Consider the following 12,903-nt stretch of genomic DNA (forward strand, 5'->3'; position numbering starts at 1 on the left):
ATTATCCAATGATAATATGGCTTAGAATAAGATTGTACAGTTCATTTAACAACAGCAGTAAAACTATAGCCTTATTTTTCTAATAGAAATTGATAGAAATGAAATATGAATCTGGATTATCATAAATGTAGGATCACCTTAAGTGTGCATTATTAAGCAGTTCATTGGTAGCAGAATCTTACAATTATAGTCTTTTGCTTAAAATTTACATTGCTTTACAGTACAATTAGTCTTTCTCATTTTGAGAACAAAAGTTTATCCATAATGTCTGATCATATATATATATATTTTTTTTTTTTTTTTTGACTTCCATCCCATACTTTTTAGACCTCCTGCCCTCCTCATCCACAAAATGAAAACAAGGAAAAATAAATTAGTCTCTGTTTCTTGTAGGTGTTGGTGGTGGCACTAGTGGTAGTGGACATGACTTTAGTTATCACAGAGTTGCTCTTCGACCTGGAAATGCAAGGTGCACCCTCCCCCATCCCGTTTGTGATGCACACGCTCTCCATAAGCCTGCTTGCACTCTTCCTCGTTGAAATTGGCTTGAAGATTTATGCTTACCGCTTTGACTTCTTCACGCGGAAAGTAAGTCTTTTGCTTTGGCTTCTACGTTTTTTTATCATTATTATTATTTTCTTTTTTATTTAGTTCAATAGTGATTTGTTCATAGATTGATCTGATTTTTAAAAGTTTATTTATGCACATTTTTGGACTCACATCATGTAGTTAGTGTATTTATCAGTTGTGCTTATTTCATATGTTCTTGTTTTTTGCTTTTTTATTATTAATGCATTTATTTAGAGGCTTAATGATTCATATTATGTGTATAGTGTGTTCACATTATATATAACTTTCTCTCTCTCTCTCTCTCTCTCTCTCTCTCTCTCTCTCTCTCTCTCTCTCTCTCTCTCTCTCTCTCTCTCTCTCTCTCTCTCTCTCTCTCTCTCTCTCTCTCTCTCTCTCTCTCTCTCTCTCTCTCTCTCTCTTTCTCCCTCCCTCCACACCTTCCTCCCTCCCTCCACCCCCTCCTTCCTCCCTCCACCCCTTCCTCCCTCCCTCAACCCCTTCCTCCCTTCCTCCACCCCTTCCTCCCTTCCTCCACCCCTTCCTCCCTTCCTCCATCTCTCTTCCTTCCCTCCATCCCTTCCTCCCTCCCTCCACCCCTTCCTCCCTCCCTCCACCCCTTCCTCCCTCCCTCCACCCCTTCCTCCCTCCCTCCACCCCTTCCTCCCTCCCTCCACCCCTTCCTCCCTCCCTCCACCCCTTCCTCCCTTCCTCCACCCCTTCCTCCCTTCCTCCACCCCTTCCTCCCTTCCTCCACCCCTTCCTCCCTCCCTCCACCCCTTCCTCCCTCTCTCCACCCCTTCCTCCCTCCCTCCACCCCTTCCTCCCTCCCTCCACCCATTCCTCCCTCCTCCTCCCTCCCTCCACCCCTTCCTCCCTCCCCCCACCCCTTCCTTCCTTCCTTCCCCCCTTCCTCCCTCCCTCCCTTCCTCCCTTCCTCCACCCCTTCCTCCCTCCCTCCACCCCTTCCTCCCTCCCTCCACCCCTTCCTCCCTCCCTCCACCCCTTCCTCCCTCCTCCACCCCTTCCTCCCTTCCTCCATCCCTTCCTCCCTCCCTCCACCCCTTCCTCTTTCCTCCAACCCTTCCTCCCTCCCTCCACCCCTTCCTCCCTCCCTCCACCCCTTCCTCCCTCCCTTTCCACCCCTCCCTCCCTCCCTCCACCCCTTCCTCCCCCCTCCACCCCTTCCGCCCTCCCTCCATCCCTTCCTCCCTCCCTCCACCCCTTCCTCCCTCCCTCCACCCCTTCCTCCCTCCCTCCACCCCTTCCTCCCTCCCTCCACCCCTTCCTCTTTCCTCCAACCCTTCCTCCCTCCCTCCACCCCTTCCTCCCTCCCTCCACCCTTTCCTCCCTCCCTCCACCCCTTCTTCCCTCCCTCTCCACCCCTTCCTCCCTCCCTCCACCCCTTCCTCCCTTCCTCCACCCCTTCCTCCCTTCCTCCACCCCTTCCTCCCTTCCTCCACCCATTCCTCCCTTCCTCCACCCCTTCCTCCCTTCCTCCATCCCTTCCTCCCTTCCTCCCTCCCTCCACCCCTTCCTCCCTCCCTCCACCCCTTCCTCCCTCCACCCCTTCCTCTTTTCCTCCAACCCTTCCTCCCTCCCTCCACCCCTTCCTCCCTCCCTCCACCCCTTCCTCCCTCCCTCCACCCCTTCCTCCCTCCCTCCACCCCTTCCTCCCTCCCTCCACCCCTTCCTCCCTCCCTCCACCCCTTCCTCCCTCCCTCCACCCCTTCCTCCCTCCTCCACCCCTTCCTCCCTCCCTCCACCCCTTCCTCCCTCCCTCCACCCCTTCCTCCCTCTCTCCACCCCTTCCTCCCTCCCTCCACCCCTTCCTCCCTCCCTCCACCCCTTCCTCCCTTCCTCCACCCCTTCCTCCCTCCCTCCACCCCTTCCTCCCTCCCTCCACCCCTTCCCCCCTCCCTCCACCCCTTCCTCCCTCCCTCCACCCATTCCTCCCTTCCTCCACCCCTTCCTCCCTTCCTCCGCCCCTTCCTCCCTCCCTCCACCCCTTCCTCCCTCCCTCCACCCCTTCCTCCCTCCCTCCACCCCTTCTTCCCTCTCTCCACCCCTTCCTCCCTCCCTCCACCCCTTCCTCCCTCCCTCCACCCCTTCCTCCCTTCCTCCACCCCTTCCTCCCTCCCTCCACCCCTTCCTCCCTCCCTCCACCCCTTCCTCCCTCCCTCCACCCCTTCCTCCCTTCCTCCACCCATTCCTCCCTTCCTCCACCCCTTCCTCCCTCCCTCCACCCCTTCCTCTTTTCCTCCAACCCTCCCTCCCTCCCTCCCTCCACCCCTTCTTCCCTCCCTCCACCCCTTCCTCCCTCCCTCCACCCCTTCCTCCCTTCCTCCACCCCTCCCTTCCTCCACCCCTTCCTCCCTTCCTCCATCCCTTCCTCCCTCCCTCCAGCCCTTCCTCCCTCCCTCCACCCCTTCCTCTTTTCCTCCAACCCTTCCTCCCTCCCTCCACCCCTTCCTCCCTCCCTCCACCCCTTCCTCCCTTCCTCCACCCCTCCCTCCCTTCCTCCACCCCTTCTTCCCTCCCTCCACCCCTTCTTCCCTCCCTCCACCCCTTCTTCCCTCCCTCCACCCCTTCCTCCCTTCCTCCACCCCTTCCTCCCTTCCTCCATCCCTTCCTCCCTCCCTCCAGCCCTTCCTCCCTCCCTCCACCCCTTCCTCTTTTCCTCCAACCCTTCCTCCCTCCCTCCACCCCTTCCTCCCTCCCTCCACCCCTTCCTCCCTTCCTCCACCCCTTCCTCCCTCTCTCCACCCCTTCCTCCCTTCCTCCACCCCTTCCTCCCTCCCTCCACCCCTTCCTCCCTTCCTCCACCCCTTCCTCCCTCCCTCCACCCCTTCCTCCCTCCCTCCACCCCTTCCTCCCTCTCTCCACCCCTTCCTCCCTTCCTCCACCCCTTCCTCCCTTCCTCCACCCCTTCCTCCCTCTCTCCACTCCTTCCTCCCTCTCTCCACCCCTTCCTCCCTTCCTCCACCCCTTCCTCCCTCCCTCCCACCCCTTCCTCCCTTCCTCCACCCCTTCCTCCCTCCCTCCCACCCCTTCCTCCCTTCCTCCACCCCTTCCTCCCTCTCTCCACCCCTTCCTCCCTCTCTCCACCCCTTCCTCCCTCTCTCCATCCCTTCCTCCCTTCCTCCACCCCTTCCTCCCTCCCTCCCACCCCTTCCTCCTTTCCTCCACCCCTTCCTCCTTTCCTCCACCCCTTCCTCCCTTCCTCCCTCCCTCCACCCCTTCCTCCCTTCCTCCACCCCTTCCTCCCTCCCTCCACCCTTTCCTCCCTCTCTCCACCCCTTCCTCCCTCTCTCCACCCCTTCCTCCCTCCCTCCACCCCTTCCTCCCTCCCTCCACCCCTTCCTCCCTCCCTCCATCCCTTCCTCCCTCCCTCCACCCCTTCCTCCCTCTCTACACCCCTTCCTCCCTCCCTCCACCCCTTCTTCCCTTCCTCCACCCCTTCCTGCCTCCCTCCACCCCTTCCTCCCTTCCTCCACCCCTTCCTCCCTCCCTCCACCCCTTCCTCCCTTCCTCCACCCTTCCTCCCTCCCTCCACCCCCTTCTCTTCCCCCCCTTTCTCCGACCCTCTCTCCACCCCCTTCTCTTCCCCCCCTTTCTCCCACCCTCTCTCCCACCCTCCCTTTCTCCCTCTGTCCCTCACTCCCTTCCTCCCCCCCTCCCGCAATCCCTTCCTCCCTCTCTCCACCCCTTCCTCCCTCCCTCCACCCCTTCCTCCCTCTCTCCACCCTTTCTCTTCCCCCCCTCTCTCCCACCCTCTCTCCTCCCTCTCTCTGCCAGTCCCTCCTTCCTCTTCTATTTTTTTACTCAGTATTCTGGGTCCTTCATCCTCAAGTGAAATCAGGTGCTAGCATTTTTTTGAGTTTTTTTCAGTTTGACAGATACATCATTTTAGACACATACAATGAGAATATGGCATGTATATATTTATCACCATTTGAATATAGATGTGTATATATAAATATGTGCACAAACTCACTCACTCACACACTCACTCACATATATATATTTGTGTATATATTTTTTATGGGTATATATCTATAATGTATATGTGTGTTTATATATATATATATATATATATATATATATATATATATATATATATATTTATGTATATGTATATATATATATGTATATATATATATATTTATGTATATGTATATATATATATATATATATATATATATATATATATATATATATATATGTATATATATATATATATATATTTATTTATTTATTCATTTATATATATATATATATATATATATATATATATATATATATATATATATATACATATATACATATATACATATATATGTATATATGTATATATGTATATATATATAGATAGATTGATAGATAGATAGATAGATAGATAGATAGATAGATAGATAGATAGATAGATATAGATATATATACATATATATATATATGTATATGTATATATGTATTATATATATGTAATATATATATATGTAATATATACATATATATATATATATATATATATATATATATAATTATATATATATATATATATATATATATATATATATATATATATATATATATATATATATATATATATATGTAAATAAATGTATGTATATGTGTATACATGCATACATGCATGTGTGTATGCATGATCAAATACATACATACACACAAACACACATACATACATATATACATATTTTTATACATGCATAAATGCATACTTACACAAATAGGCATAATATATATATATATATATATATATATATATATATATATATATATATATATATATATATATATATATATATATATATATATACATACATACATACATACATACAAATGTTTACATACATGCAAACATATAATCCACATGCATTACTTAATCACTTATCATTATTGTAATCCATTTCATAGTGATTGCCTCTGACCTTTTTATATCTTGTTTTCTTATATATTTTGTAGTGGCAACTTTACAGCCTATTTGTTTTATTCACCTTTAACAGATGCATTGATAATGTTTGCTGTATTGATTGAGAAAATAACCTCATGTACACTGCCTGTATGTCATATACTTACACTCTGATATATATACACAGATATTGATATTGTGTATTCTGATAATGTTCTTGTATTGTTTCAAACAGAATGGAAATGAATAGGTAAGTAACTTTTCAAATGCTATGCTATTATGAGTACTATAGTGCAGTTGATTATGTTTTTTTTTTCTTTCTTTCTATTCGTATACTTGACTTTTAGAAGGCTAAAGTTTGTGGTGATGATTTGCTCGTCCATTTTCAGTAGTTTTTGTTAAAAGTCAAAAGTAGGTTTAATTTTTTCACATTTTTTGTAGAGGGCCTGGTGTATGCTCATTGAAGTATGTGTCAACATTTTTGTGTTTAAAACAACTTTTTTCCAGTTAGAATTACACACATTACACACAGCATTCTCCTATTTAAAGGTTCATTGGATGAAGTCTTTTTAAAACAAAAATTTCTAATGATTGTATTCTTTTTGTAGCAAAAAAAAAAAAAAAAAAATGGATTGAACTACAACCAGCTGCATTAAAAAAAGCTGTTGGTAACTGTCTTCCAATATTGCAGGGTGACATATTCGATGCCATTGTTGTCATTGTTGCCATCTGCCTTGATGCAGTATACCTCCACTCGCACGATGCCCACTCTGGGTTAGGCCTCATCATTGTGTTGAGACTATGGAGGGTTGTGCCCATACAAAAAGGTAAGATCTAGGTTTTGAGTATTGAACTTCCCCAAAGTGTCTAAACAAAAATTACATTCAGTTTTGGAAAATTTTCAGTCATTTAAAGAAATAATTTTTCTCCTGATTTTTCATGAAAATTGCATTCTTTGATTTAAATTCAAATCCTTAGAAGCTATCATTGTGCAAGTTAAGTAGTAGAAAGGAAAAAAAGGAATGTACTGTATTTTAAAGTAGTAATTTGTAATAATTTTTATTACATTGTCAGTAGTTCTGGAAAATCCTATACTTCCTTGTGCATCTTTTTCACTCTTAGTATTTAACATAAGTAAAATATTTAACAATGCTGTTAAACGTTGCTTACAGCCATGGTGGTTCAGGTCCGAAAAGTGGGAGAAAAGAAACTGTTGCATGAACAACAAAATCGGTACCTGGCTGAACAAGAGGCTGAGAGATATCGCACATACAGTTATTCGCAAGACATGTACATCAAAGCACTGGAGGAATTGTTGAGAAGAAATGGGATTTCATATCAGGAGGAGTGCAAGAATTTGCCGGATATTAACAGGTATTGTAGTGATTATAGTCGTAATGAGTTATATCATACTCATATATGTAGATGCACAGATATGCTATAATTTACTTCCCTGGTCTCTAAAAAGATATATTATTGTGATTATCAGTTCATGTAATGAGTTTATTATATTTGTTTATTTTATATTTATTTTACAGAATCAGTGTGGTTGCAGAGGTAAATACAAAAGAGTGAAAAACTACCATGACGGGGGAAAATATGGTATGTAGAAAACTTATGGATTCGAGGCTCAACATAAATGAATTGGTTTCAGGGATAAGGCATTTCACATGTTCATTTGATTTTTGTAGCTGCATTTATCATTTGAAGAAACATTGATTTATGAATATTTAAAAACATAATTAAGCGCGTAATGACAGCATTTATACAGGTATTAATATTTGTTTGTTATCTCTAATGATATGTCTTTATCAGTGCTATGAGTTATAAAGGAAGTTTTTTTATATGACCAGTTGTAATTGTGATCTCAAGCATGGTACTGAATTTGTCAAAGACTAGAATCAGTCTTTAATAAGATATATTTAATAGCATGAATTTTCTTAAAAGCTTTTTTTTTTTTTTGCGAGACATATCTGATATGTTTTCATATTTCATTTTCATAATGTTTGCTGATGGTAACAGCAACTAAATGCTTTTATCCTGAAGCTGGTGAGGTCATCTTTTATGAGGCTAAAATTGAAAAAGACAATCTATGTAAGAAGTAGCACCATATCAAATATCTACTTTCTTTAAGATCCAGAAATGAACATGACATTTAAAGGGCAATGTCATGTTACAAATTAGTATAAAAAAAGTTTGTTTGTTTATAAAGATAGTTGGTACATGTACTACCTCAAAGAGGGTTTCAATCACTTTAATTTGATGGCATTTAAAAAAAGCCATTTCTTCTTGGCTTTTGTTATAGTTTCCCTTGATATGAATGAACATAGATAAAGGTATAGATAAGAATGGGTAACTTTTCAGAGTGCGAGAGATATATTTGACATACTTCAATTTAATCATCATCAGAAATACATTTATTAATGATAGGGTTTCAAATCTATCTTATCCTTTTTACTACCATCTTATAATGCTGTATGACCACTGACACTTGATGCAATTTTTTTTTTTTTTTTCTGATACTTAACTCATTTATACCCCTTTTGCCAGAGTACTTTACTATAGAGCTATAAGACCTTTGATGTCATGCAGATTTATTTGTTGTAACCATTAATTATCAGATACATCTTTTTCACTGTGAAGATACTGATTTTTAATCTTGTTTTTCTACATTTGCCACAGTGAACACCATTCAGGAACTATTGTTATTATCAGAGTATTTGATTTCCTGATAAATTTTATATTACAGAACCAGTGCCATTAAACCAGTTGTTGATCACTATGAGTGAGAATTTGCATCTTCAAAATACTGTGCTTGAAGGAAATATATTCCATAATGTTTATGCTTTGAACAGTAATGCCTCAGCAGAAGCATTAGTTATTATAAATGATATTCATTTAAAGCAAAAATCTTTAAGCCTTGGCAGGATTCCAAATCAGGATTCTTGGGGGCACACACACATTTACACTTACATATGTACATGTATACTTATGCAATGCATACACTTGCTTGTAAACATGTATTTTTATATACAGAAATACATGAACATGTAAACATAAACAGATATATACATAGGCATACATAGTAGAGTTGGTCCTAATATGTGAGATTGTGTTAGTTATATCCTTTTTTGGTAAAGACTTCATGAGAACACAGCGATTGGTTCCGAACCCGTGACTCAGTTCCCAGTTGTAACCCCAATAAGTTAGCATAATTTCACACAGTCAGTCATGTTACAAATTCAGACGTTAATGGTAGGAAAATTAGTGAGACACTATTTGAAACAGCCCTGACATACATTAACCCAATGTAGATGGGAAAATGTGTTCACTATAGTGTTGTTTTGTGAAATGTCTTTGTGCATAGATGTCTCTATAAGTGTTTATCCACTAAGGAGTTGATTAGTAGACCTCTTAACCTCACCCAATTACACCTTTCCAAGACATTTTACTGATGCTATCAATATTAGTGCTGTTGTTAATATTATTATTATTATTATTGTTGTTAAAATTATTAACTTTATGATATAATTGTTATTATGTTGATATTACTAGCAGGAACATAAAACAAAATATTTTAAAAATCAAGGAAAAGGGTAAACAGGTGAGTTAAGTAGTACTAATAATTGGCTCATTGGTTGCTAAGTACTTGTGGAGGCATCTGTGTGTAAAGACAATTAGTAAGTTAAACTCACAATAGCCATTAGGTAAATAAGGATTTAATATGGAGGAGGGTTAAAGGGAAAAGGATTGTAATCAGTCATTATGTGTGATGGTGGTATTGCAGTATTTTATTTACTATTATTTAGACAGGATAGTAGCAGCATCATGAGCTGTGCATTAATTAGTTACCTTGTGTGTATTCTCTGAATTTCCAGTTAACTGTTACCAACCCTGGGGTATTCTCACCATGTAAACATTGAATTAGGAATTTATGGCTTATTGCATTAGACAAATCTTCACAACAAAGTAACGTTAGGATCAGCTCTACTGTATCATAAATGATAGTCAGGTAACAAAATAGTAAAGGAAAAAAAAGAAAAAAAAAAAAGAGGTAGACTAACAAGACAGTCTTTATTGTAGCGATATATCAAAAGGTACATATTGGGTTGACCATTAAGGTGTCAGTGCTGCTATATAAGCAGCGAATTAACATTTCTATTTCAAAAGTTATTTTGTTTCTTTCATTTATTTTTTGTTTTTGTTTTCCAAGCCAATATTTGATGTTTCAAAATTTCATATGGTTTTAGACCAGTATAACTGTATAATTTTCTTGTGTGTGTGGCAACTTGGTACTTTGTTTTTTATGTGGAAAAAAGACTTTTTGCATTTCTTGCCAAGAAAGATAGTCATCCTCTAAACTTAACAAAATGTAAATTATAAGTTTGAAAAATACTCCTCTTGGTTAAGGTAAGAATCCTATCTGAAACATCTCAGCACCACTGGCAATACACGTCCAAGATCTAAGATAAGGACCTAGAAATATTAACTTTAAGGCCTTCTGTGTATTTAAAGAAAACAATAGATATAACAGAAATCAGAGACACAAGGCACATGTGCTGCAGGGCTCTCTTATCACTGCCAAGTCACCCTGCAAACTTGAAACATGAATAGAAAATTCAGTGCTTTCAAGTTTCGTTGCTATTTAGCTTTTTTAGGAGGGATCATCTTGAATGGCTTCCACACTGGATGATAATGACTTTTATTCTCTCTTGTTATAGATTTCTTTCCCTTCATTTTTCTATCATAAAAATCACTTCCACCAGCTTAATCCTTCTATTATTACCCATCTTTTTGTCTCTTCTTTCCAAACTGTAGGTTTCTGTCACAATTGTGAGATGAGCTACTTTACATTCATCATTATAACTTTGTGTTTATGGATTTTCTCTTTAAATTAGTATGGTACGATGTAGACACTGCAAGAATAATACTTTTTAATTCTTTGAAGCAAAGAGACAGACAAACAGACAGAGACAGAAAGAGGAAGTGGAAGAGTGTTATGAGATAAGTTGTTGGCAGAATAATAACATGCTTGGTCAGCACACACAGTAAGAGAGTTCCAGAAGAGGTCACAGATAAACAACAGAAACCGCAATTCATAATTGCAAGGGATTAGTAGCCAGACAAGTCTTCCGAGTTCACAGGAAGGGGTGGGAGAGTAAACATGAGATAGTGCAGCACCATTCATGACCAATTAGTGTCAATGGCAGAATGAATGCTTACAAAGCTTGGTATAGTAAAGTTTACATATTATCAACAAATGCTTAATTGAAATATGATTGCAGTGAATGTTGATTTACTCTGCAGTTAATACAGTAAGTACCAAGAAAAAGGCCTTTATGCCTATTACTATTTAGTCACTGACTAGATAATAATTACATTAACTAATAATTAATGGCTGTTACAGAGACAGACTTGCATTCACAGAGACATATAGACAGAGAGTGAGAGAGGAATTGATAAATTGGTAGATAAAGAGATAGACCTGTTTAGAAAGACATAGATGCCATGACAAGAGAATTTTATATACTGTAGAGAGTAATGTAATATTGCATTATCATGATCATGTGGACATGTATTGCCATTGGAACTTTGATGCCAAACAAATATTTCACTTGGTGTTATTCATTCTGAGAAAGTAAATGAAAAAGGAAGGTGTGTTAAATATCATGAAGATTTAAAGCCAGGACAGGATGGAAAAGTATTTTTTAAGTAACAGTCCAGATTTTCTGAAAATTGTGTACAAAGTTTTCCCACAATAACTGCACAAATTTGCAGACCCCAGAGTTCAAACATTTAAGCAATACTTGCTATATTCAGCTAATATATTTAAGACTAAGCATATGCACTAAATATATATATATATATATATATATATATATATATATATATATATATATATATATATATATATATGCATATATATACATATATATATGCATATATGTATACATATATATACATATACAACATACTGTATATGCAATACAGATATATACATAGAAGGTTTATATGTGCTTGAGTACCTCACAGTATGTTTCTTAACCTGTTGCAGCCTAAACCATTTTGATGCCCAAAGTACAGGCTTGTGATGCTAGAGTTGCCATTTATTATATGCCGTCTTAATTTGGTGATGTCAAACCTTGTTTGCTGTGTATTCTTCTCCCTGTTGGGTATGTATTACAAATGTATGGTAACGAGTATTTTTTGCCAAATTTGAAGCAATTACCCTTTTGAAGATTTACAGCATAATGCATCTAGGTTTGGGCCAAAAGATGAACAAGTTAAGGTAGTATATGTGAAGTATATGTATCATATAATGTTAACAACATATGTAAACATTATAAGTACATGTACATACTGAAATGAGTCTCCGGTTCTTAGTTTTTCTCCATAACAGTAGATTAATAGTTCTTCTAAACAATGATATAGTTGTATGGATATTTTTGATAATGCTTGTATATAGCAGAATACCATGTAACCAGATGCTGTAGCAGGATAATTTTTGACTCAGAAATTTTAGTGCTTTAAAAAGAATATGTTGGCCCTGCTAACAAATGTATATATTGATAGTCAACCATTTTGAGTTTATTGAAATAATCACTTCAGCTTTACACAGGTTTTACCTCAAAATTGGGTTAGATTAACTCATCATTTTTATTTTGTTGTTGTTGCTTAACAATACCTCTTATTTGGGTGCTTTCTAATTGATTTCTTGCCTTTGAGGACTTACTCAGTTATTCAGTACAGAACACACAGTATGTCTTTCACAGGCTGAATTTCACAGCATATGAATGCACCGATGTTCATTTGGGCAAAGAGGAATTCACAAAGATAGACTAACAGTGAATGGGATAATTACAAATCATATTCATTTCTTCAAAAATTCCAGCTGTTTATGAGAAAAGCGTCACAAATATAATTCATAAACTCTTGAATTTTTAAGTCTTGTATAATTACTGGCATTTGATATCACATAAGATTATTAGTAAAATTTATTTGTAGTTCCAAGTCTTGAGCTGTTTATATTAGTCTCTTTTAACCATGTCGCACAAAATATAAGTAGTTGATATAAGTAGTTGATATATAATATTTTTGTATTAGTGTGTAGACCTTTTGATGTTTGTTTGTTCCTTGAATGAGATTAGGAGAATTAGTGCTAAATAAGGTGTAAACAGAACAACAAAGGGAAGAACAGAAGCACAAATTTATTCCTGCTCTTTCCTTTATTTTTCTTTTTTGTTTGTTTTGTTTATGTCTGCAGTATGATATTTGCCATATAGCTTTTAAAATGTTTGTTTCTTCATCATCTGTGTATGTGAATGAAGACAAACAAGGATGTATTTGTTTCCAGTTTGCTGTGCACAGGTTTCATGAAACAAGGTGAAAATTAGTAAAATGTA

The 12,903-nt window shown here is 39.6% G+C and overlaps 1 protein-coding gene across 2 annotated transcripts in view; it reads left to right on the plus strand.

Annotated features, from left to right (window-relative positions):
- Positions 1-9,551, plus strand: part of LOC113817343 (voltage-gated hydrogen channel 1) — a 12,447-nt gene extending 2,896 nt beyond the window's left edge. For both annotated transcript variants that reach the window (XM_070114638.1, XM_027369374.2), the window contains exons 3-6: positions 394-588; positions 6,192-6,327; positions 6,673-6,874; positions 7,039-9,551. In XM_070114638.1, coding sequence (XP_069970739.1) covers positions 394-588; positions 6,192-6,327; positions 6,673-6,874; positions 7,039-7,075 — 570 coding nt within the window. In that variant the 3' untranslated portion in view covers positions 7,076-9,551. The remainder of the gene's footprint in view (positions 1-393; positions 589-6,191; positions 6,328-6,672; positions 6,875-7,038) is intronic.
- Positions 9,552-12,903: the final 3,352 nt, after the last annotated feature.

The sequence above is a fragment of the Penaeus vannamei genome, chromosome 36 (genome assembly GCF_042767895.1).
Source record: "Penaeus vannamei isolate JL-2024 chromosome 36, ASM4276789v1, whole genome shotgun sequence".
NCBI classification, from domain to species: domain Eukaryota; kingdom Metazoa; phylum Arthropoda; class Malacostraca; order Decapoda; family Penaeidae; genus Penaeus; species Penaeus vannamei.